This window comes from Talpa occidentalis, unplaced genomic scaffold (genome assembly GCF_014898055.3).
Source record: "Talpa occidentalis isolate TD23 unplaced genomic scaffold, MPIMG_talOcc4v2.1 talOcc4.5, whole genome shotgun sequence".
Classification (NCBI taxonomy): Eukaryota; Metazoa; Chordata; class Mammalia; order Eulipotyphla; family Talpidae; genus Talpa; species Talpa occidentalis.
The window spans coordinates 87,900,110-87,927,454 of NW_023604861.1; the positions used below are offsets into that span (position 1 = coordinate 87,900,110).

The 27,345-nt window shown below is 34.7% G+C and overlaps 1 protein-coding gene across 3 annotated transcripts; it reads right to left on the bottom strand.

Annotated features, from left to right (window-relative positions):
* Positions 1–396: 396 nt before the first annotated feature.
* LRRTM4 (leucine rich repeat transmembrane neuronal 4) lies at positions 397–23,822 on the bottom strand. 3 transcript variants are annotated; one of them, XM_037527715.2, is made up of 4 exons: positions 23,635–23,711; positions 5,235–5,514; positions 4,823–4,973; positions 397–2,997 (listed from the first exon to the last, which is right to left on the bottom strand). In XM_037527715.2, exons 3-4 carry the CDS (start codon positions 4,824–4,826, stop codon positions 1,445–1,447), a joined length of 1,557 nt encoding a protein of 518 aa, XP_037383612.1. In that variant the 5' UTR covers positions 4,827–4,973; positions 5,235–5,514; positions 23,635–23,711; the 3' UTR covers positions 397–1,444. The 3 variants fall into 3 exon arrangements, with proteins under 3 accessions (XP_037383612.1, XP_037383611.1, XP_054557750.1); XM_037527714.2 differs by lacking the exons at positions 5,235–5,514; positions 23,635–23,711 and adding an exon at positions 23,784–23,822; XM_054701775.1 differs by lacking the exon at positions 23,635–23,711 and adding an exon at positions 7,694–7,707 and having other exon boundaries at positions 4,823–5,514.
* Between the last annotated feature and the right edge of the window lie 3,523 nt (positions 23,823–27,345).

Genomic DNA, 27,345 nt, shown 5'->3' on the forward strand with positions numbered 1-27,345 from the left:
ATTATACTGAGTTAGATATTATTTCAAATTCAGTGCTTTATCTGAAACATTTTCATTAGCGTCTGCATTTAGGACTATGGAAAGATTTGGGCATATATTATCTAAGAGCAAATTATATTTTCCAACTGTTACAGCTAATATTAAAAAGGGAAAAGTCATTAAATATGCATTAAAACTTTCTTTTGAAAGTAATCATCTAAAATCAGCTACTATGATAACATAGTGCCAGAACTCTCTTCATTAGTTTATTCCAGGAAAAAGGCCTTTGCAGTTTTTTTTTTTTTTAATAAACTTTACCAAGAAAAGAGTAATTTGCATCCAGTATTACTTGTTGACAAATTGGAACTCTATTCATAAGCATTTTCCTATAAGTACTATTTAAATCAAATAATTGAAACTGGATCCAAACTTATTCTCATGAAAATGAAAATATAAGTTACCTTCATTTAAGGTTAATGTTACAAAAAGGGAAAATACCCATAACTCAAACCTCTTATTTATAATTATTTGCATCACTTAGTTTTGGATAAATTTAACAAAAGTACACATTATTTCTTTTGAGGATGACAGCAACAACAACAAACAGTCCCTGTTATGCCTGTCATCATGGTATTGCTAAATCATCCACAACATCACCTGATTTCAGTTACCAGGGACAAAGTCCAAACATGGAATTTAAGTTTTATTCTGATTACATACAAATAGCCAGCACTTAAGAAAACCTTGAAAAGTAATCTATGTCCAGTAATTAAAAAAAAAAAAAAAAAGGGAGGGGGGAGGGAGAGAGGGAGGGAGGAGGGAGGGAGGGAGGGAGAGAGAGAGAGAGGAAGGAAGGAATCTTTAAAAGCCTAATACAATTACACAGTAGGTCTCTGACATTCTCTATGCTGGTATAATAACTAAATGGTAAGTAACACAGAAACAGTTATCCCTGTGAGATCCCTGTTGCATGCTTTAATTAAAACTAAAAATTTACAACAAAATCAACCCTTGGGTAAATTGCTCTTTGGTTTAAATCTTCATTCCCTCCTGGAATTTTGGTAAAATCACTTAGTTTTTTTTAAAATTAAGCTGCCCCCCCTTACTCCATTACAAAAGTCAAACACCAAGTACCAGACATAAATTTCAGAATGAAAAGTTTTGTGTGTGTTTGTAAGTCCAACCCCTGTATACAAACTGTTAAAAACCAGATGTTTTAACATAGTGCTTTATTCCAACTTAATCTCATCCTTGAACGAACTTCCTTCAAGTTTCAACCATTAAAAAAAAAAAAAAAAGCAGTCAATTTCCTGGTGGTTGTAATTTAATTAAGTAACCTTTCACACTGAGCAAAACCCAAAAGCAAAAGGGTCATTAATCTTTCTAGTGATTAGAGACACCTCTAGAGCTTCAAACATTTACCTCTCCTTCCCCGCAGTAGAAATGCTTTTAGGAGGATCATGGTTCATACCTCGCATTCCCTGGAGCCAGAGATGGTATATGTGCAGGGCCCAGATCCATTAACAGATATATCCATGGTCTCAGAGTTTGTAGGCTTGTAGTCCACATAATACTCCTGTAAAGGGGAATTCATTTGTCTTTCAGACTCTCTGGCCTTTTTCCGCCGTCTCTTCATAAGAGAGTGTTGCTGAAGTTGTTTCATGCTGGCTGGATAGCGTTTCCAAGATACATAGATTACCAAGAGGATCATGGCCACCGAGAGAAAGAGAGCCACACTCCCTGCAATGATTTTGTGAAATGAAACATGCTCATATTCTTGCTCTGTGCCAGGAATCTGAAACCCTGGGGAAGGGCTTGGTGTTTCAAGGGTAGGCTTGGTGGGGTCAGGTTTGGAGATAGTAGGTTTAGGGATAATCAGAGGCTTCTGGGGAGTTTGGGGTACTGGGTGTGATCTTTCTGTGTTGACCACCTGGACTTCAGAGCAGATATTATATGTTTCCACTGCATCACTAACCTTTTCACCCTGGATATGCTTAGGTCCTGCACATATCATGGTGCTTTCCTTATTTCCTTTGAAATTCTTAAGCCAATAAAATAGAGGGCAAATGCTCCGACTGCATTCCCACATATTTCCAGACAAGGTGATGGATATTAATGATATCCACGCATTGACGGTTTCTTGTGAGATATTGGTAAGCTTGTTGGAATCCAAATTCAATTTTTGTAAGTTGGGCAGACATTTAAATGTGCCCGGCTCAATTCCTTGGATGTCATTCCCTGATAAATCCAAGTTGTGTAAGGAACTCCAAGTCCATGTCAAACCTTGACTAATGGAGCGAATCCGGTTCCACTGTAAGTAAATTGAGCGGAGGTTGAAGAGACGTGGAAAATGAGCGAAGTTGATCTTGGAAAACTGATTGTGCTCCAAGTGGAGCTCCTTTAACTTCAGGAGGCCAGCAAACGCATTTCGGGACAAACTTCGAAGACGATTATAACCCAAATCCAGAAAGTCAAGATTTCGACAGTCTTGAAACACTCTTATTGGCACAGTCTTTAGGGAGTTAGATCTCAAGTGCAAGATGATGAGCTTTCGAAGGCCTTTAAATTGTTCTGATTGCAATGTCTGGAGCTTATTGTAGGAGAGGTCCAGGTTGCGGAGATTGGGAACTGGGTGAAATGTTTTATTGTGCAGATAGGTAATTTTGTTGGAGCTTAGAATTAATTCTTTCAGTCTACGGATCCCTTGAAATGCATCTTCATCCACTGAGCTAATGTAATTATGGTCAAGATAAAGCCATATAAGCTGGTTAAGGCCGGCAAACTGATTGGATTTGAGTTTCTGAATGCTGTTGAACCTTAATGATAAGCCTTGTGACCCTCCAGAAATGTTCTCGGGGATATCTGCGAAAGCATGAGACTCACAGTACACAATTTTGCCATCACATCTGCAGTTCTTTGGGCAAGCTCTCTGAGCCCCCGTAAGCATAACAAGCAGCAATGTAGGAAGTAGCACTAGCACCACACGCATGCCTCTCAGCTGCGTAATTAAACGGAAACCTACAATATTAAAAAAAGACAAATGTACATTGTAAAGCTATTAATACAAATCACCACCAGCCTACCGATATCAGGGGCACTTCATCTAGTGAAGCAATGGGTCACTTGATTAAGACAATGTATTTAACATTTACTTATTTTCTCCACTGTTGCATGTTTACTATTTAGGTTCACTCTTTCATCCTTGATGTTCAAATTTTCACAGTGCATTAGAACTAAGAAAAGCCTTCCTGAGTTTCAGGAGTTCATATGTATATCAACACTGGAAAGCACAGTCTGTCTTATCACTTACTGCCGACATTTTAATAACAGTAACATTTGGCTAGTCACTGTGCTGAACTCCAGAACCCAAAGAAAGACTACTAAGTCTTGTGGCAATGGCAAAAATGTGACTTAGTAAACCCTGTACTTGTATGCCTTTCCTAGCTGAGCAAGGCTGTGATCTGGCAAAGGAGCTTCAGTAAGCTGTCAAGGTAACCCAAGTTTGCACTGCTAGAAATTGTATCATTATTGCATAATGGAATAACAATATATGAGCTCTGAAAAAAATGACATTGGGCTAGTATGAGCAACCAGTGAAGCATGATATGAGGACTAGTAAGAGTAAAAAGGACTTTCAGTGTGTTAGTAGGCATACATGCTCTCAATATTCAAGAAGAACTGCCCCCTAAGCCTCATTCCCCTAAGCAGCGATACACTGGCTAGGAGCCCTGACTACTGATATTACAGATCATTCCAAAGTTAAGATTCTCAGATTCTTATTAAATATTAACATAAAATGCAAAGATATTGCGTGTACTATTTGTTTTGTTTTTATTTTAACATAGTTGCTTTTGTGAATTTGGGTGAGAAACCAGGAGAGAAAGAGCAAAGTACTATTCCCCACCCCTCCTCCAGACCTGCTCAAATTTCTCAGACTTATTTTTCTCCCCTACTTCTATTAACTTCAGAAAACGTGCAAAGTTGCTACCTTATGCTGCATTTCCTAGTCATGGCATGATAAGGGACTTCTTTCCTCTGTCGACAGATTTATTATTTCTTAGCTGAGGTGGGGGGGGGTGGACCGAGAGAAACTACCATGTGCAGAAGTTTCTTTTTCTCTTAAATATTCATATTTTTAACCAAGACAAACTCAGCCAAATTCCTAATCAAAAAAATTCTTTTACTTAACAAGTTTTTTTTTTTTCTTTTTTAATTTGAAACCTAATCTTGCTCTCCGTCCTCTTGCCAGTTACAGACTCATTGAAATACATTCCAGCTCTCCCAGACAAGAGAAAGGTTGGGGGAGGGTGGGGGAGTGGGGAACCAGTCACACTTGAAAAAATAAGACTGGCAAATGACTGCTGGAAATTTGGAAGCTGTATTCAGGATACAGCTTCAAAGATAAAACAAGCCCTTGTGCGACCTCTGATAAAGTAACAACCCCACCCCTATACACATGCAGTAAAGTGTTAACAATCTTCCTGACAGCAACCAGAAATACAAGCACGGTTAATATTATCAAGAAACAGAAGCAAACACAATATTTATTTCATGTTCAATTCCCAAGCTGTGGATACGCATACGGTAGAGACAGTCTTAAAGGTATTTCTCCGGAGTCTGTGTAAGTCTGCGCTATGCATTTGCGAATTAAAAAATAAATAAATAAACTGCAAAAAGGAAAATGATCTAAAAATATAATAACAACTATATTGAGTCAACTGGCAAACTCAGAGGCTGCTGCTTTTTGCCTGTTTCCCCGTCTTTTATCAGCGCTAGCCACGATGAGCATAGGAAGCCCAGAGGATCAGCTTTGCTAAGAAGGAAACAACAAAAGTTCACTTACCCATCCTTTGTCATCCAAAAACGTTTCCCCGCTCTCTCAGCTTTCTTCTTATTTGGTCTCTCTTGCTGAAACCACCACCACCTTCATGACACAGTGCGGCTGTCATTCACACCATTCTGATCCCGCATGTGAGCTAGGAGCCCCGCACAAACTTCCCCGGAGAGGACAGGCAAAAAATATATATATATTCACACATATGAAAAAAATTCAGCATGGGGTGGGATGGGGGGCAGGGAGGAGGAAACGGTTGGGGGGAGGGGGAGGGCCTCTAGGCTCTAAGGACCATTGTGTAATTCACCAGAGACCCATCAGCAGTAATTGTCAATCTGTGCAAAAGAGCTACAGCCCATCTCGAAGGTAACCAACTTCTCTGTAAAAATGAGAGGAAAAAAAAAGAAAATCTTCGGAATACCTGGCATTCCTTATTGTGCTGGCTTTTGCCATTCCCAGATAAAGCAATTCATCCTCTGGATTTTCAGTTCTTGAAGCAAGTAGGCCTCCTGTGCTGTATGAGACCCCAGTTTAAAAGCTATGCAGGCTAGGTTTATCCATTTAGCTGGTCAGGTTTAAAGTGTTTTGTAGCTGTGCTGAGAGGCAGCCCTTGTCTAATTCAGAAGGCTTTCCAGAGACTGATGATGCTCAGAGCTTGTTGGTGCTAATGCTTGAGTTTGTGATACACTGAGTGCCCTCCGCTGGAGAAAACAGATTGCACATTAAAGACGGGAACAAGTGAGCCTGTCAGTGGTGTGCAGCCTTCCCTCTCTCAGAAAGGGAAATTAAAGGCACAGGATCACTTTTTTTCCCCTCTCCAATAATATAAATAATGAAAGGTTTATGACAAGGAGTTCCATTTGGTGGTATCAAATAGTAAGTAAAATACTTTTTCTCTAAATATTATGCAATTAGTAGTTTTTAAAAGTTGCCTTGCCCAGAATTTTTTGTTTCCTGTATCACAGGGGATTTATTAACCTTTTTCAGCACAGAATGAGTATTATTTTTACTGTTGTTGGTTTTATTTATATTTTTAAGGAAACCACATTAGAAAAGAAATCTTACTTAAATGTAGATACATTTAAAAATTTGAGGTCTTATTATTAAAATTCCAACCCTTGATATAAAAAGGCATTCTGTAATTTTGTGCATTTTATTGTCAGTCTAGGCTACTTCTTTCTTAAAGTGTGTTTTTAGTATTAAAGCAGTTATAGCAAGCATGAAGGTAACTAAGTGTCAGATAAGAGTAGACGTCCAGCTTGACATCTTTAGTACAATCACTTTCCTTTAAATTCATCTTTATAAAGTGACTTATGCAACTTACTTACTATAATATGCATTTGCAACAACAACAACAAAAAGCATGTGAGTTCTATGCCATTATTGCATTTCTCTAAAGTTTACAAGATATTCTTAGAATTATGAGGGATGAAATACCTGAGATATATATTTTTAAAATCATACATATTTTCCTTGAACTTGTACTGAACTTGGAAAGAAATAATATAATACATTCCCTCCATTTTGTTTCTCATTTTTATTTATTTTATAATTCTCTGGAGGATAACAAGTTTGCAGTAATTCAGAAGAATGAACCAATGCACTACAGAGAAAGACTGCTGGATAAGATTGCTAACCTAATTTAGCAGGTGTGAGAGGTTTAAATGAATTTTATATAAGCATCTAAAATAGCTGTGGATCATTGGAACTATTCCTTGGTTTTAGATTATCTGCCAAAATATTAATAAGGGGGATTTATCATGTGAATAACATACAATTTGACTTGGATTTACAAGTAGTCAGTCACAGACAATTGTCTAATTACTAGGATTTTTCAAGAAACAGAAAGGAATAACATGTTACCCAAATATATCATTTTCCCATTAACTGATACACAGATATCTATTTTAAAAATGAATGTCTTTGACTTAAGGCTTAAAACCTATTAAAATGCAAATGCACACCAAAAGAGGCAATAGTATTTGGTTAATGAAAGGGATATACCTTTCTAAGGAAATCAATAAATATAAATGATACATATATAATTCACTCATAATAGTGCAATTTATATAGGAACAAAAACCCCACACAAATATTCAATGATAGAGTAGTTAACGAAAAATATTGAATTCACGAAACAGAATACATTCTGCCAATAAAATTAAAATGGTTTGTATTTGTTGAAAGGGCATGATGACCATACTATATAAAGAAATGAAACTGACTGAGTTTGGAAATAAGGAGGGTAGGGGCAAATAACACAAGTACAAGATGATGAAAGAGTTTACTTCTGCATACATTTTTATTTATATTTTACCCCCATTTATATTTATAGGAGAGAAAAAGAAAATATACACACTCAATTTTCCTGGGAAATGGATTCTGGCTATATCTCATTTCATCATTTATAATTTTTTTTGTTCATATTTTCTGATTTTTCAAATATGAATATATGGCACTTGGGATGTAAGTATATATGCATATGTGTATTTGTATACATATACATACTTACTATATATGGACTGGAAATTTTCTATGATGTTGCTCACATTTATTATGTAGTAACCAGTTAAAATAAAGATTTTGTTTGAAGGGCTGAAATCTAATAGATACATATTACAAACTAGTACCAGATCATATGCAGAATTTATAAAGAATGTTGTCAAAAGTCAATTGTATCTTGAACCCACTATGAAGACATGGAATTCAAGAGTTTAAGAGCAGCAAAGGATGTTGTGTGGAAGATTTCCTTGGAAAGGGCTTAAATGGTATTACTTTCATACCACACACACACACACACACACACACACACACAGAGACACACGCACACACACACACAGTTCCACCAACAGGAAAGGAAGGAGTATATCAGCTCTTTACCTTAATTGTAGTAAAAGGAATTTCTGTAGGTACTTGAAGAGTCTGATGTGTCTTTTCAGCAAGAGCCTACCATCATGGGATATTATTTGACTGATGACTAAGAAATCCAGAAGATAAGAGATGGAACTGGCAGAGCAAAGAAGAGTTAAAGGTGTGCTGGGATACACGTTCACGTTCTGAGTTTGTCTAGATAGAAGTATGTGCAAATGTTTTCCATGGTAGAGAGAAAGGCTATGTGGGAGAGTAATTCAGCTTGCAGAAACTTTAAATTCCATGAGAATTCCAACAAAAAAAGGTCTCTGAAAGTGCACTACCCAAACAGGCAAACAAATAAATAGACACCAATCAAATTTAGTAGGCACCAAACAGATGAAGAAAAAATGTGATATCCTTGTCATAGGAAATTGAGCCATTATTCCTAGTTGGGAAATTAAGGATGTATTGATGTGTCCATGAAAAAGGCAAATACCTTTGAAATCTGCTAGGCTTGGAGACCTTAAACATTTTTAGACTAGTGGCCCAAGAAGTTTCCAGGCAAAGTCAGAAAGCACAGTTAGTATGGGAAGAGATCAGGTAGAATGAGAAAGGCTGACTATACTTCCCTTCTTTTCCTAGTAGCTGAAGGCCCATCAGCAACTGGGCCTACACTGAAACTCATGACATTGACAAGCAAAATTCCAACATATATTACTCTCCTTTGTCTTATCATTGTACACAAAGATACCAGACAATATTCAACCTGGAAAAATATTTGGAAAGTCACTTGTCAAGTTCGACTAAACAGTGAGGGGGAGGGGAAGGGAAGTAAAACATGAATGTGAGCAACATGAGGTTCATTTCCTTTTCGGCCCCTTCCATGCTTGCCTGTTATTTGTACCTTATAAGACATTCCTGCAAGATGCAGGTCATTTAAACATTAGGATGGAAAAATAATTTTCCTTCAACTCTTCTAGGTTCTTGGCTTAGACCCCTCTATAACAAAAAGATTGATTAACAGGAAAAAAACAGAAGTTAGGGCCTCTCTGGTGACGTTAGGGGTTAAGCACTGCACTATGAAGCAATCCTCAGCCTCTGCAGCAAGAATTTGATCCCCAGCTGGCCAAGGAGAAACCCACATGGCGCAGCAGACCTCTCCCGTCTCACCTGCTGCTCCCCTCAGCAGTGTACTTCAATCTGCCTGTTCTGTTCCCCACTGTGTCTCTGGTACACTCCCCAGAGTGTACCAGAGTGTACCTCTCACTCCCCACATCTCTGAACTGTACCTCAGCTCTTGTGTGCATAAATAAATAAATCTTAAAAAAAAAAAAAAACAGAAGTTTAATAACATGTATGTGTGACTCCTGGATTCATACCACATGTCCAGCAAAGCTAACCAGGAAAAACTGCCTAAGTAATCACCTTAAATGCCATCTTCAGTTAAAGACAAAAGAAGATATAAGGGCCTTGGGGAGCCAGTTTTGAGAAGTTATATCAGGCAAAGCACAATAAATGAGGGGTATGATTGATACTCAGATTTAAGTCATTATCTTCTCCACTGATAAGTTTCTAAAAATCTGAACATTCATCTCTTTCTGGTAGAGAGAGCAAGGCACACTTACAAATAGAGATTTCTCTTAAAAATGCAAATGTATCTTATAAAAGAATAACTTCTACAGTTTTCAGAACATTTCCTATGTCTGCTGTTTCTTAAAAATAACCAGTTTAAAAAATCCTTAAGCCAAAGAGGCATATTTCTGCTTACCTTCAAAACATACTTTATTTTTTTTTAAGTGATAATGATTTTGGTAGTAACGTGAGTATTTTTCAGTACACCAACATTTTGCACCTAGCACAATACTGCCACATTTGAGATACTCCATAAAATGGTTAAAAATGAATGGATGAATCAGTCAGTCAAATTAATCAATCAGTTGGATAAACATACCAATGAGTCAAGTAATCATTCAATTACTATTATCACATTCAATGTTACCTTAAAATCATCAACACTTTTTTCTTTCTAAAACAGTATCTGTTTTCTCAAATTAAAAATTAAATGCTTTGTCATTTGAGATATTTAAAGTTACAAGTGGAAGAAATTCAACTGAGGGCCTCCCCAGTGGCACAGCGGTTGAGCGCTGGGTTGCAAAGCTGCCCACAGCCTCTGCAGTAAGGGATAAATCCCCGGCCGCCAGTGGAGGGACCCACATGGCACGCAGACCTCTCCTGCCTCACCCACTGCTCCCCTCAGCAGTGTACTTCTTCAGTCTGCCTGTTCTGCTCTCCGCTCTGGCTCTGGTGAATTCTCTCACCCTCCCGTGCTTCTGACTATACCCTAGTGCTTGTATAAATAAATAAATCTTAAAAAAAAAATTTCAACTGAAATTGAATAAAAGAAAATGGAAAATTCATTTGGTCCGTAAAAATGAAACTTTCTTACTCTAGAGAATAAATTTATCATTGGCATCCAGTTTCTTTTAATCTGTTTCTCAACCTAACTCTCAATGTTTTATTCCCATTCTAATCCTGGTTTCAAGACAGCTTCAGCCCTGTGTATATTAAGACTCAACAACCAATAGATGTTTCATTGTATGCAGTGGTTTTAGTGCAGTCCTTTTTTTCCCACCCTTGAATAATTTTCTGTATCCATAGGATTGAGACTCACTGGGTGATTTACATATAAGCCATGTATTGTACACCTGAAATCGTGTTAGGAAAAACTTCCAAATAATATATGGAGTGCAAAGGAGAAGGAAAAAGTTTGTGTATCTCTTCAAAAGTATAACAACAACAAAAAAGTTAAGATAAATTAACAATAAAATGTAATGTCTTGGAAACCTTCTTTCACTCTCAGTAAACCCTGACATCAAGACCTCATGGTACCTGAAGCCTACATGGACCGGATGTCAAGAGTTTGCGCTGATCCTTTATGGAGTATTCCAGCAAGGCCAGCTAAAATTGTTATTTAGTTATTCTGCCCTGTGATTTTATGCAAAAATATGTAATATGGTTTAAAAGTAGATTTGGTTTGCAAACTTTTGCTATGCTGTTGAAACAATTTGGGGTCAAGGTTGAGAGAACCTGTTTTTGCATAAGTTGAATCAATTTTAATATTTTTCCTGTGATTTGATATCTTTGCTGTTTTGTTTTGGCTAATGCCTCCAGATGTTTTTTTTTTTTTTTTTTTTTTTTTTTGGCTTGGACTGATAAACTATTTCCCAGGAATAGAGGACTTTTGCTTTCCACAATGGACAATACCTGGAGAGACTGGTTTGCTTTCCAATGGGAACCCTGAGAAAAATTTTCATCTGAGACTGTACCCCAGCATCCATACATTTGATCTTCAACACCATGGAAATGGTGGCAAAAAGTGAAAGGGGGAAATTGTTAGGGGGAAAGGATGTCCTGAGCTAATTCCATACAGGCTTTGTGGCTGCCACCCCCATTCCATCAAGACACCAGGAAATACAAATCCCAGGATCCCCAAAGGGAAGATGTGAGGACCTAAGGGTGGAGTTAAGCAGCCATTTTCTCTGTTTGTAAATAAAAACTAGTCATGTTAGTGGGGTCGGGCTCTGCTCTTGGCCAGGCAGATTTGGTCTCAGTGGGTCACTTGGGATTCCAGGTTAGCAGAAGGGGTAGGACACAAGTTTAAGAATTTATCTCCCTCTTTTCTCCGTGAGTTGTACATTTCCTCCTTTCCCTTCCCTTGTAAAGAAACCTTTTGTTAACCTTTTTTAAAAAAAAGACATCATGGTATATATGTTTCTAAGTCCTCAATATGTAAAATTCTTCCTACTATAAATTATAAAATATTCCTAAACCTCCTAACTTTACTCTTAAATGGTACAAACAAAACAAAATTAAGCTATGCCTGCTCTCTCCTACACACATACACACACACATGCTGAAAAATAATTTACTTAAGACACATTTTAATTATAATTCACTCAACATGAAGAGGGATCTTGAATCATCTTTTTCAAAATAAATGAACTTTTCTCCATTTTCAATTTATTCATCATGATATAGCAGTAGCTCATTTAGCTGAATTTAGGAGTCTTGATGTCAACACTCAAACCATTAATGTCAATGTGTATATTAATTAACATAATGTTCAACTTAGTAGTATAGTCACAGAAAAGGTGTATTAAATTATACACTTAAAATGGAAACTTTTTGTCTCATTTTATTAATTAGTGAACTACCTTATTGAATTAAATAATAATCTGTGATTGGATACTAATGAATAATTACAAAGTGACAATGTGATATTCTATAATTTCAATGTGGGTTAGAAATCAGCAAAATTGAATATTAAATAAATAAATAATAAAATATTAAACAAACAAGAATACATAATTTATATTGTAGTAATGTTAATAAAAATGAGATACTATGAAATAGAACAATGGGAGCTTTTTTTTTGTTGAATAGGGAAAGAAATCTTTAAAAATAATGTTAATTGGTCTTGCAACTAAAATGTTCTTACACATGTGTGGAATGAATAAATTATCTAAGTTTGTGAGACCAAAAGAAATGTATAGGAGTGAACTAAGCAAAAATGAAGGATGAAAGAGAATACAATAGAGAAAACAAAATGATAATAATTTGGGAAAGGTAACTGCTTAGCTTGTTTGAAAAAAATACAAAAAACAAAAACAAACAACATAAAATAACTCACAAAAGAGTCAATATTAGAATTACCAGACACAGACTTCAAAATAACTGCAGTTATTTTGTAAAAAGAAAATCACAAGATGAGGAATTTCAACAGCAAATATAATTTATAAACAAGAATCAAATTAAAATTATAAACCTCGGGCCTCCCTGGTGGCGCAGCGGGTTGAGCGCAGCGCTGTGAAGCTGTCTGCAGCCTCTGTAGCGTGGGTTCGACTCCCAGCCAGCCAGGGAGAAACCCACATGGCACGGCAGACCGCTCATGTTGCGTGCACTGCTCCCCTCAGCAGTGTATTTTGGTCTGTCTGCTTATTCTGCTCCCTGTTTTGTCTCTGGTGAATCCTCTCACTCTCCTGTGCCTCTTGCCTATACCCCAGTTCTTGTATAAAAATAAATAAATCTTTAAAAAAAAAAAAGAAACCCAAGTGTTTAAAAAAATTATAAACCTAAAGTCAGAATAATTGAAAATAATTTAGATGCTTTAAAGTATGTTTTTATATATGTATATTTCACCTACAGAAAGGTATACATTGTACTAAACTGAAAATAATTTTCATAAAGCAATACTGATAATATTTTCTTTAAATTTGTTTAATAATATTCTGATGTATTTGACTTTTCAGTGCACAAAATGTAAATAGCACTTGTATAAACACACACATATAGAAACTAAAGTTAAGATAAACAAAAACTTTCAGAAGTCTCACAAATATTTATTGTTAGAGTTCTGAACAGAACTCAATTCATGTGCAATGGCATCAATTTATTTATTTAATATGAATAACTTTGTCTAGCATAGTCAAAGCTGGCAATATCCATTGGAAATTCCATTACCAAGAGATAACTTGGCTTAATCATTTATAATTCTTTATCTTCAATATCTGTTGTTTTCATAAACTTTGAGGTGATGTAAGAAATCATACAAAAAGGACTGACAAAGTATTATGTATAATATACAACAGTGGTTTAGTGAAAATTTTTAAAAGAAACTGAAAATAATAGATCGAGGCTCTGTTTCTATGTGCCTTTTAAAATACTTATAGATGGGGTAATAAGTGATTGGAAATTCAGACTATCAGATCAGAAAAAAATATAAAATATATTCCTATTAGGAAAAGAAATAAAAGTTAAACCACATATTGACTATAGCATGTCAACTATTATATTGTTAATTATATACATGTATTTTGTTCATTTATAAATTTTTGATAATCTAATTATGGTTATTCTCTTTCTGCAATACATGCAAATCATAAGGATAGAAGATGGTACCAGAATTGTATTAATTTCATCATAAATTACAACATATTAATTTTAGTTACCATTATAAATACAAGTTCTGACTACATAGAAAGATATAAGATACTCTGTGACTTTAAAAAAAATCACTTTCCTGGTTACATAAACATAGCCAATCATATATCAATTACAGAAGGCTGACTGATAAATTTAAGTATTTTAATCCCTAACCTCCCTTTGTATATGAACCATGCTGACAAACTTCTTATTAAAGATCTCAGGCTTATCTTCTACAAGTAAGGAAATGAAAAAAAAAAATTTTGTAGAGATAAATTAGAAGCATTATATTGCACACCTAAAAGATACTTCTTCCTATTATAAAACTGTCAATACAATTGTTCATATATCTGTTTAAAAATCTAGTGTTTACTATTTATGCAGAGTGTCCTCATAGATATAGAAATTACATGCTGGTAGTTATCATCATATTGCCATCGTTGATGGGTTTTCCCTGTCTACAAAGAGTAGTTTATAATAGATCCCATAAGCAAAAAATTTTAGAGTTATTCACCTGATAGTAATATTCATTATCATATGATAGTGTCCAATTGTTCATTCCTCTTTGAAGTACTATAGAGGGCAGTTTTGACAGAAATAGCCCAACCATATATTACTTATCAGTTAATGCATGGAGCCCTAAATAATACCAGCAATCAATGTTCTTCCTCTTTCTGCCACATTGATACTTTTTCCAAATGAAAACATTATATTTAAAGGAACATGGATATTGAGTAAAAAGAAAATAGGTCTCTACTCTAATGTAGCAGTAGAAGCTGTTTCTCCATATACTAAATATTTATTGGGTAGACCCTGAATCAATGAGCAAAAAAAAAAAAAACAAAAAAATCTCCTTCTTTGTGTACCTGCATATGTAAAAAGTAAGTTAACCAGCCCGAACTCAAGATCCTGATAATGTAAAACAGAAATAGGATAATAGCAGATAATTGCTAAGGTTTTGAGAATTAAATACTTATGTCTCCATAAAATAATATCCAAGTGAACTTGTGCGTATATATCAATAATTGTGTATTTTTTACTATCAACCTTTTTCTTGAACAAGAAAAGTCTTATAATTCATGTTTTATGGGTTGTCATTGCTTAGTTCATTACCCAGGCTTGCACAAGGTTTTTCAGTCACACGTGTTTTCTTGCATTGGCAGTAACATTAAAGGGCTTGTGTTATAGTCCAGGCTCAAATACAAAGCAGCAAAATGATCTTACTAATAGGATAATTTTGCTAAATATTTTCCTCATCTTGTCTAAATGACAGCATTAGATGATTTTAAGTGTTAACAGTGTTAGAGTAATTGCATATCAACTGCATTATAGCCAAAAAAAAAGTTATAAATATCAAATAATTCAAGGGAATATTTTGTACTCCTGCTTCCTTACAAACCCTGACAAAATTGGATCCATCATATATTATTCTACTGGCTACTAAAAATCTCTCCATCCTTCTTTCATGTATTATATAAAATAACAAAGAAACAATTTAGAGTAACTTTTAAGTGAATTAGGTAAGAGGACATTAAACTTCTTCTACCCAGATTACAATCTTTTATAAGTGAATTCATGACTTAACAAATTAGCCCTTTATTTCTAAACAAAGAAAGTTTTCAACTGAAAAAAAAAATCTTAAACATATCTGTAAATCCTCCTTATTTTGTACTTATGTAAAGCATAATTGGGAAAAACAAAAAAACTTGTAAGTTGATTTTATACTTAACAGTTTTAGCAACTTCAGCATTAGTATAACATTTATTCATGGAAATGAGATATTCACGTTTATGTTACAAGGTCCCCAAATGATCCTGTCACTCTTTTCTAAAGCAGACAGCATAAAGTTAGCAGTGACAACAGCAAACCAACAAAATACCTTTGCAGCACAGAGTAGATTTCATCCCATTCTGCAGCCACATAAGTAACAAAGGCAACAAGAATTTAAATGCTTATCACATTCCTACACTCCATGGATTTAATGGTGATTAGAATGTAAATAAGAACTATCTAGCTATTACAACAAAATATGCCCCATCAGAAAATGTTTCTGTACTAGAAACAGATTTCTTAGATATATAGATATACAGATAGATATCTGCAAGCATACACAAATATCTACCACTCCCTAAATAGGCAAACATAGTGACACTTGTTTTACATATTTTTATTCCCATAAATTACCACCCACAAAAATAGTCAAAATTGAAATTTTTCAATAAAAATTTCCCACCACTAATTTATTTAGAATTGGCCAATGCAGTAATAGAAAACCCCAAGGAAACGTCAAGGTCACCAAAAATTGAAAGGAAAAAGGTCTGCCACAGTTTGATGGGCTTCTACAGTTCTAGGGCTATTCAGATACCATAATTGAGTATGCCCTTAGCCTAATTTTTTTTAAATTCAGGACCCTGGATTTTCACATCTGTATATAGTCTTATTAAATTCAATATATTTAATAAAACCAATGGCAAAAATGAATATGAATTAATAGGTCAAAGCATGTTGACCTGGAAACTTTCATAAGCTAACTAAAATATATTTCTAGGGGTCATGAATTACATTTCAAATTTATAGGTGATGCTTTATTTCAGAATGTGGCGTTCCCCAATCAGAGGGGAAGCAAAACCTGACTGCCTATTATGAATAGACTGGTTTTTCAGTTCATCACTGGGAACAGAGGACATGGACTGGGGAGACATATGCTCTATATCCCAGTACAGTAGCTAGAATCCCAGGGAATGCCTTGTTTGCTCCATTCAGATATGCTACAGTAGGGTTCAGCCAAAGTACAGCAGGCTATGTATATAATCACACATCAGAATTCATAGGAATTATCATAAAAAATAAACAACTAAAATCTATTTAATCCTTACTTTAGCCCATCACTCCTCTAACCTATTTTTTTGTTGTTTTGTTGAAACACATGCTATAGACACTGTTATAATTTTCACTTGAGAGATGTGTATTTTTAAATAAATTTGTGGAGATTATACAGCTAATATATGGTGAAGCCAGTATTATAACGAGGCTTCAAAATGGACTTCAGAATCTACACTCTTGGCTTCTATTTTGACATGCTACAAGCAGTCCTAGATAAGCTGCCCCTAAGACTGCATGGACACACAAGTAGGAACTCTTAAGTCTGCATCAGTGCTGGAGATAGATTCAGTCCTAACCAGGTTTCACTTTTACACCATTAAACTAAAGTTGTATGGACAATGACTAATCTGCAGTGCTAAATTAGGCAATAAACTCACTCTGAGTCAAGAGAAGTGTGGGAGCTGTAACCTCTGGGCATCTCCTCTCTGACAAGGAGTTTGTGTGGGCTGAGATCTCCTACAGGGGGACAATGGAGAATGCTGAAATGCTTCCAAGAAAGACTGACTGCATTTCTAGGTCCTGGGGAGGATTCAGACACAAACAGAACTAAATAAAGGCAGGCACACTGATGGAACGCTGGTGGATACCAGCCCTTCCATCATGCTTTTTCTTTAAATCAAACAACTGAACTAATGGCAAAATTAGAATACTTGGGGAAAATTCTTATTTTTATTCTCAAGTTCTATAATTCTTTTTACAGCACATATTTTGCAAACGCAGCTCACTGATTCTAAGATTGATTAGGAAAGACAAGATTATGTTATTCTATGATGAATTATTTACTGAGTGTCTACTGTTTTCTTAGCAATGTATAAAAGAGAGTGAAAATAAATAAGCTATGTACCCAAATTTCAAGGTGTTTTCTTTCTAAAGTGAAAAATGTACACATTTTAAAACATGTATTAAAATGATACTTAAAAATATACAGTATTTCTTGGGATTGGACCGGTCCATATTCCCACCAACAGCAAAGCAGTGTTCCCTTTTCTCCGCAGCTCAGTCAGCATTTATTATTTCTAGTCTTTTTGATATGGGCCACTCTCACAGGTATGAGATGGTATCTCATTGTGGTTTTGAATTGCAGTTCTCAGATGATAAGTGATGATGAACACTTTTTCATGGGTTTGTTGGCCATTTATATGTTATCATTGGAGAAGTGCCTGTCTAGTTCTTAAGCCCATTTAATTCAGTTATCTGTTTTCTTTTTGAGGAGGTGAATGAGTTCTTTGTAAATTTTTGATATTAACTCCTTGTCAGATATATGGCGTGCAAATATTTTCGCCCATTCAGTAGGGTGTCTCTTTGTTTTGGTCACTGTCTCTTTCTCTACACAAAAACTTTTTAGTTTGATATAGTCCCAGTTGTTTTTGGGACATGACATAGCCTGCCTATGTTTTCTTCTATGTATTTTATGGTTCCAAGTCTTATGTCCAAATCTTTTACCCATTTGAAGTGATTTTTATGAATAGTTTGAGACAGTGATCCAGTTTCATTCTTTTGCATGTGACTGTCCAGATTTCCCACCACTTGTTGAAGAGACTTTCCTTCTCCAGTGTATATTCTTGGCTCCTTTTCATAGATTAACTGTCTATATAGTTGTGGATTAACTGTCTATATAGTTATATTTTTCTATGGGATGTCTATTCTATCCCATTAGTCTGTGTGTCTCTTTTTATTCTAGTAACATGCTGTTTTAATTATTATTTATTAAATTTATTAAAAAGTTGTTGTCATCATTATTATTGTAGTTTGAGATCTGGAAGGGTAGTCACAAATGGATCTGCCAGATGACCCAGCAATTCCACTCCTTGATATATACTCAAAGAACACAAAAACTCTACTATAAAAGGAAACTTGTACTCCCATGTTTATTGCATCTGTTTACAATATCCAGGATATGGAAACAGTCTAAATACCCAAAAACAGATGAATGGATTAAGAAGATGTGGTATAGATACACAATGAAATACCATTCAGGTATCAAAAAAGATAAACTCATGCCATTCATAGCAACATGGATGGAGCTGGAAGGGATAATACTAACCAGAGTCAGCCAGAAGGAGAAAGGATGTTATCAAATCCTGGATGGTATCACTTAAATATTAATATACAAAAACAAAAGGTCAGATAAAGGCATACTAAAAACCTAACCCTTGGCACCATCTGGTATAGATCTTAATAAAAAGTAACTAAACTAAAAGTCAGATAAAGACAAGCTTAAAAACTACCTCTCAATAGCAGACTACAGAAATGAAATACCAGGGGGAGAAGGACTGCATGAGGGATAAGAACAAAGGGGGAAGGAAGCACAATGGACTATGGCAGTGGAATATGGATGATTTGGTGGTGGGTGCACTATGGTGGTGATACCTGATGGAAGTATCCAAATATTACCTCAATTAAAATAAATAAAATTTAAAAAATAAAAATAGGGCCTTTCTGGTGGCACAAGGGGTTGAGACACAACCTATGAAGCTGTCCACAGCCTTTGCAGCAAGAGTCTGATCCCTGGCCAGGGAGATACCCACATGGTGCAGCAGACCTCTCCTGACTCGCCCACTGCTCCCCTCAGCAGTGTATTTCAGTCAGTCTGTCTGTTCTGTTCCCCGCTCTGTCTCTGGTGAATCCTCTCACCCCTATACCTCCGGCCTGTACCTCAGCTCTTGTATGCATAAATAATCTTAAAAAAATAAAAATAAACTAACTCTTGAAACCTAACTGTACAATGGGGACCACCAGAGGGGGAGAGGGAAGAGGAGGGAAAAGAGGAGGGTGAGAACAAAGAAGGGAGGAAGCACAAGGTGTCATGGTGGTAGACTATGGGTTTTTTGGTGGTGGACACACTATGGCAACAATGACTGAAGGGTAGATAATAAATCTCTATTATGGGAACAACCATGTAAGCAAGTATTAATCCAATAAAAAATGTTTAAAATAACATTTCTTACAGTGTTGAAATAATGAAAGTAGGAGGTCACTAGACTGGGGAGGATTTACTAACTTGGTAACCTAATTAAGCAAACCCAAACCTAAGGCAGTATCAAAGTAACTTGAATCTGAGACAATGAATATAAAGACCAACCAATCACACACAGCTAACCCAGCTTTCCCAATTAAGGCAGCCTTATGTTATATAGCTAAAAATAATATTCTAGCTTTGCCTGATGATCTTCTTGTCTGAGTATCTGTCCAAGGAGTGCTTGCAGCTGGTTTAGGAATTTAAAATATTAAATATGCCTCAGTTTATCTTTTTATGCAACATCTGTCAAAGGTGCTTGACATTCTACTTCAAGTATAGAATTTGAATGCTGTGCCCTGTACAACTTTCACAAATAACAAATTTGTGAAGTTGCAAGCCATTTCTATATCAACAGAAATGTAAGCGATATTCTTATAATTCTAGTCTTAGGACTCAAAACAATTCAATTTTTACCTATACTACTATTTTAGGTTTTAGTTATAACACAGAAGATACATTTAAGCTTTAATTGTTAAACTACCATTATTAAATTCTGGTTTTGGATTTTTTTTTAAGTTTAAATTTTGGATTTTATATAATTCTTACATCATTTTTTCATTTTTGCACAATGTATGTATTTTCATATCAGTTATACTCCCCATACAATTCCCATCCCCACTTATTTTGACCCTAATCCCTTCTCTCCTCCCCTACCCCCCAACCATAGTGTGTCTCTGGTTTATAGTTGCTTGTTGATTTTGATTTTTCTTTATTATAATTAGTCTTTTTTCCTGGTCCCTTATTTAGGTTTTCTAAATTCCTGCTATGAGTGAAACCATCCAGTATTTTTCTTTTTCTTTTGGGCTTATTTTGCTGAGCATGATCCCTTCCAGCTCCATCCATGTTGCTGCAAATGGCATGAGTTTATCTTTTTTGATTGCTGAGTAACATTCCATTGTGTATATATACCACATCTTCTTGATCCAGTCATCAATTTTGGGACATTTAGGTTGTTTCCATAGCTTAGCTATTGTAAATAGTGTTGCTATAAACATACAGGTGTAGGTGCCCTTTTTAATTAATGTTTCTGTGCCCTTTGGGTAAATACATAGGAGTGGAATTGCTGGATCATATGGAAGCTCTCTTTAGTAGGCTGAGGAAACTCCACACAGCTTTCCATAGTGGTTGGACCATTTTGTACTCTCACCAGCAGTGTTGGAGAGTTCCTTTTTTTAAACATCTTTGCCAACATTTGTTGTTGCTAGTTTTTTTAATAAGTGAAGGCAAAGATAAACTGGTGGGACTACATGAAATTAAAGAGCTCCTGTACAGCAAAAGAGACAACAACCAAAACAAAGAGAAACCCCACTGACTGGGAGAAAATTTTTGTACACAACACTAATGATAAAGGCCTGATCACAAAAATCTATGAAGAGCTGATAAGACTCAACAAAAACAAAGTAAATAATCCAGTCAAAAAATGGGCAGAAGAGCTAAAAAGAAACTTCTCTAAAGAGGAAATGCAAATGGCCAACAGACATATGAAAAAATGTTCAACATCACTTGTAATCAGGGAAATGCAAATCAAAACTACCATGAGATACCATCTTACACCAGTGAGAATGGCACATATTAACTTCTGGTTTGAGTTATGAAGTTCTTGAGTCATACTGGCTTTTCGTATCAATACAGATACATAATGATGGAAGTATATATTGACAGATGTATGGTATAACAATATAGAATGGTAGATGTTAGTTAGACAACTCAGGTCATGCATTGAATATTATTTTCAAAAACTTACAATGATGAGAAGAATGTTGAATTAAGCAATATTTGGTATCTCAATGCTCTAACTATTTTTTAATGGACATAACCATTCTGTAAAACCCATATATAAATTTCAGAGTAATATAATTCTTGAGAATAATAAAGAAACAGTGTTCAGAATTTTCATTATTTAACAAAATTGTACATTATTGGCATTTTTTTAAAATACCCACACATACATGGTACTATCTCTACTTGCATGATTTAGCAGACTGTTCCTGGGAGAAAATGGTAGAGCTAATGAAGCTTATTTTATCATTGATTTGTGACTTGTGGTTGATTGACTTGTTAACTTAATGAATGACTTGACTAAATGCTAGACTTAAACACCTTTACTTGAAATAGCTTTCACCAATGTCAAAGCTGCTGGAAGTGCTGTGAAAGGAAATGTTCTGTTCAGTATTTAAGGACATGTTTTGCAGGTAGAGACTAATATTTTAGTACAATTTCTCAAGGTCAACACTATCAGCATTTTGGACCAAATATTTTTTCCTGAGGGTTATTCTGTGCATTGTACAATATTCAGCAGCATACCCTAATCTCTATCTACTAGCTACAAATAATAACTATCCATCTTGTAATAATCTAAAATGTGTTCAGGTATTACCCATTGTTTCCTGAGACCCAGATACACTTCTTTCCCCATTGAGAACCACTTCTAAATAAGGGAGGGGTAAAGAAATTCAAGGACACAAATCAAGGGTAGAATGTAATCACAGGAATTTTTCTAGGAAAGCCTTAAGGCACGGAAAACATTTAGAATAAATTGAACTGAATAATTAAGGTCAATATGTTTCATTATGTCAACATTATTAGAGAATACATGTATGTATTTTAAAAATCAGCTTCAAGCCAGAATTAATTTACTTTCCATGATCATCTAAGTTTCCAAATTAAGAAAATACAATATTTGAAGGCACTGCTATTCTTGACAATTCCTTTTGGTCTAAAATATTAGGCCCTAATAAGTCAATGAGCTACAACTTTCAAAATGGAAGAATAGAATAATTTTGTTTCTAAAAATGAGTAACATTTTCAAAATGAGATAATTCTTACGTCATCTTACTGACGTTGGCATTTTCCATTTGCCAGTTATTTTAAACTAAAGGATAACTGATGGAAAATGCATAATAAATGAGACATTACTTGGTTATCTCAAAACAAAGTACATGTGAATAGAGTTTAAAAGCTAGGTAGACAATAAATTAGTTGTTAAAACAGTTCACTGATTTTTTTTGAAACTCATAAAACAACAATTATGACAAATTAGAAACAGTTTTATTAATACAACTTTTAATTAACATTATCTTTAAATTAAAACGGTATTAAAGAAGATGTGCATTTACTAGCACTAGCTCCAACTCTTTCCTTAGACAGCGGAAATTATCATTTATATTATCATTTATATTAAAGATCAGCCTAGAGTTAGTTAATTGTGGCAAGAGTGCCATAAAAATAATTCAAACTTGGCAATTCTTAATAAATTTAAGCTCTATAATTTGTGTCAGCCTCAGAACAATTCAGCAGACTAAGAAGTCACTTGTCCTTATTCTTAAAGTTATTAAGGAAACATATGAGATATGCAATATTCAATTACTACATTAACATGTGCTCATTTATACTTCGGAGTAGACAATTAAACTTTTGGCATTCCTGCAAGCCAAAATGTGTCAATGCTTAAATCAAGAGAAGATTTACTAAACATGTCTGAATGTCACACAGATCCTCTTAGAAGCTTCACACTCTCCTCCTGCAGTGATGTCTTATATTTCTATAAGTAGCTACTCTTGAAACCAATAGAATATCACAACCACATCAAATAGTTCAGGAGATTTCACAGACAAAATACCCATGCACTGCCAGTGGGTTTTCTGTCTGTGGGGCACTGGCAAGTGACTTGTGATCCAATCATTCACTATTTGAAGGTAACCCTAAGGCTGCCTATACAGACATATTCAAGTTGAAAGTGGTAGGTGGGGAAATGATAAATATATTATGTGGGCAGAGTTCTACCTGAAAATGTTGCTTGCTAAAGCTTTTATTCTCAGGGACTTTTAAGTTTTGAAATCTTTGTTCTAGCATTTTGTTTAAAAGTAAAAATTAAAGATTAGTTATCTCTAGAAAAATGGGAATCATCCATTCACCTAACTGGAGCTCCTGTAGAGGTTACATTAGCTGTGAAAAGGCAGGGCTGTAGTTACAGCTCTGAAGAGAGAGGGAGAGAGAGAGAGAGAGAGAGAGACAGACAGACAGACAGACAGACAATAATGTTTTGGTTTTCTTTTTTCCTACCAGTACTGGATTTAAACATTACCTCTGAAAGTTAATTTTTGTTTTAGAAAGACCTGTGTCCAAGTTTTCAACCACAGGGGTTTGATAATAGAGGAGAGGAGGAACAATATCTTGATGTCATAATGGTAGAAAACTCTAGAAGGAAAGATACTAAGAGAGGCAAAGACTAACCTGGATCATGTTGCTGAAGTCACACAAGCATTATTACAGCATAAGTTGAGTGCTTGGAGTAGGATAAGCAGGGATTGTTATGACAGATTGTCCCAAAGGTCTCAGGCTTAAGGTCTTCAACATTCCAACTGAATCAAAAACTATTACAGATACTGGAATGAAAAGGACTATGAAGGTAGGTAACTGGACTCAGAGTGCAGGCAAGTGATAGAGACAGAAGTCACTCTCAGTTGCTGAGGTGAACTCATCTCTATATGGTGGTAGTTCCATGAAATAAGACAAACAGATGTTACACCATCATAACCACGTCTGAGCCCCTTTTGTTTTTCACAGGCTCTCAAAATACTTTGTCTCAGATAGAGATTAATTTCTGCTACCCATGTTAAAAATTAAGACAAGGCCTATCCACATGATTTAGAAAATGTAGGTCAATTTACAATGGTGGCAAGAAGCCAAAAAGATGTAATTATTAATTGACAGAACATCAAAGGAACATAGGGCCCACTACTGAAAATTTTAAATAATAATTGGGAATGAAAATTTGGTTTGAGGGGGGAAAAAAAGAATGAGGAAAAAGAAAAAAAAAAAAAACAGAGAGAAAAAGGTAGAGGGAAAAAGAAGAAAGACCTGGAAGGTACCAAAATTCAGAGAAATTAGGAAAAGCAAATGCTGCCATACAATTCCAGAATTTCAAATGAAGATGAAACCATGGAATTAAACATTGTACGATACATCTGTCCACATTAAACACAGCTGCTGAGGTAAATTTCCCACTAAATAAAATAGAACCTTAGTTTTAAAAGTTCATTTACCAAGTTTTGTCTACATGATAATCAAACACCTTTCTTCCCACTGATTATCCATGCTCTTTGTATTCTATAAAAACATTGTTTCTCTTCTTTTCAAAGCATTTAACTTTCCAAAGTAAGACATACTCAATAGATATAACATTATATATATATATATATATATGTGTGTGTCATATAATATTCTCCTCTAGAGATAACTACTATTAATATCTTTAGTAGGAACTTTAAATCATACTAGGAAAACATGGAAATATAGATGCCTATGTAATTTATTAAGAAATGCGAAATTATAGGTCTTTTGAATGACATATTTAACTTTCCAAGAAAGATTCTGCCTTTCAATAGTTCTAATCCATGCCTCATAATTTTTCATTTTAACAAGCAAAAATTACAGCACAAAGACAAACAATTGTGAATGAGCATTCAAAAAATGCCTTGTCTCCGATTGTGATACTGATTATTAAGAATTAAATAACTATAATTTACAATGTTTAGTGAGTATACTACTTATAGATTGCTAAGACATTTCCAAGAAATTATGTTTGCTTCAATAGAGACAGTCAAACTTATTTTGCACATGAACTATTGATCTGGTGAATTATGTTTACAGGTAAAAATATTAAGCCACAGGAATGAACATTATATTTGACTATTGTGTTGTTCTTTTAACAATTTGATGAAATCAATTTTTGGCATTTTTTTACTAAAAATTTTCTATGTAGTTTTCTCTAGCACTTTGCTAGTTTTATTTATGTTATTCTTGTTTATTTAAAAGGTTTAGGAAACATTCCATTATTTCTAAATACTAGACATTTAGAAATGTACTTAATTCTAAAATATATTTACTGATAAAATATTTATAAATTTTTCCTTTACAGGTACATTTATTGTTTTATCATATTTTTCCATTTATGCTATTTTATATGACATAATATCTTAATTAAGCAAAGGTTCTTATTGGTCTTTTCAAATAAATATGATGAAGACTATTAAACAACATTTGTTATGTTGTTAAATCATAACACTGATGAAATGGGTGATCATAAGCTGTAACAGGTTATATTTTAAAGAGATGATTTTGTAATTTTCTACTTAGCTATAACAGTTCCTCAGTCTGATATTACATATAGTTATTAGATTAATTTCTAAAATTTTGTGTATGCATATTTCACATTATAAATGATTATTTCATATTATACATCTCAGGTTTACATAAAAGCAAAAGCAAGCATTCAAAGTAGAGAAAAGTAGTTTCAAATAATAAAGTTTATCAGATTTTTAGAACACATAAAATTAAATATGGAGGCAAAAGGAAAAATACATTATGACCCAACTGACTACATACAATTAAAATTATACCAAGACTATAATTAAAATAGAAATCAGACCCAGAAAACACTTAAAGCAATTCTGAGGCCAGCTAATACTAGGTTTATGAAAAAAGCTTATACATTTGACAAAAACATAACCATATTTCAGTAGACATAGAGTAATAGATATAAAAGGTAAGTATTATCCAATAAATGTAATCAGGAATTCTAAAAATGAGAAAATAGTTTTGTAATAATAATGGAAATTAAAACAAAAGGAGACAGTAGTGCATTTCAGTTCATTTAAGAAATACCCAAATGCAAGACGTGACACCATAAAATATATAGAAGAAAACACTGGCAAAATACCCCATGACATAAACCTCAGAAACATCTTTGAGGATTCTTCTCCAGAAGCATGGAAAACAAGGATAAAAGCTGGGACTACATCAGACTAACAGGCTTCTTACAGCAAAAGAGACAAAAACCAAAACAAAGAGAAAGCTTACTGAATGGGAGAAAATGCTTGCACACCATAAGACAGATAAGAGACTGAAAAGAAAGATCTACAAAGAACGTACACAATTCAACAAAAACAAAGCAAACAAACCAGTCAAAAAATGGGCAAAACTAAAAAGACACATCTCCAAAGAAATGCAAAGGGTCAGCAGGCATATGAAAAAATATTCAATATCAGTAGTTATCAGGGAAATGGAAATCAAAACCACATTGAAATACCACCGCACTCCAGTAAGAATGGCCCACATTAAAAAAAAAAAAAAAATGGAAACAACAAATGCTGCAGAGGATGTGGAAATAAAGGAACCTTCTTAACTGCTAGTGAGAATGTAAACTGGTCCAGCCACTATGGAAAGGTGTGTGGAGATTCCTCAGAACAGTAAAAATAGATCTACCATATGATCCAGTAATTCCATTCGTAGGAATCTACCCAAAGGACACAAAAACGCTAATTCAAAAGGAAATCTGCACCCCTATATTTATTGCAGTACTAGTTATAATAGCCAAAATACAGAAACAACCAAATGTCCCAAAATAGACAAATGGATCCAAAAGTTGTGGTATATTTATACAATTGAATATTACTCAGCAATCAAAAAGACAAACTCATGCCATTTGCAGCAAAATGGGTGCAGCTGGAAAGGGTTATGTTAAGCCAATATATTAAGTTAGAAGCAAAAAAAATAAATACCATTAAACTGAATGGGGGGGGTGTTGGGGGCACAAAACAAGGAAGGGTTGAACACAAGAGAATAGGCTGATGGTTGTGGGGGATATGGTAGTGGGAGAACTATGGGGATTACAATGCTATAACAAAAAATTAATAATAAAAGCTAACACATAATAAATGTCAATTATAAGAAATAAATGAGGGCCTCCCTGGTGGCGCATGGGGTTAAGCACCTCACAATGAAGCAGTCCACA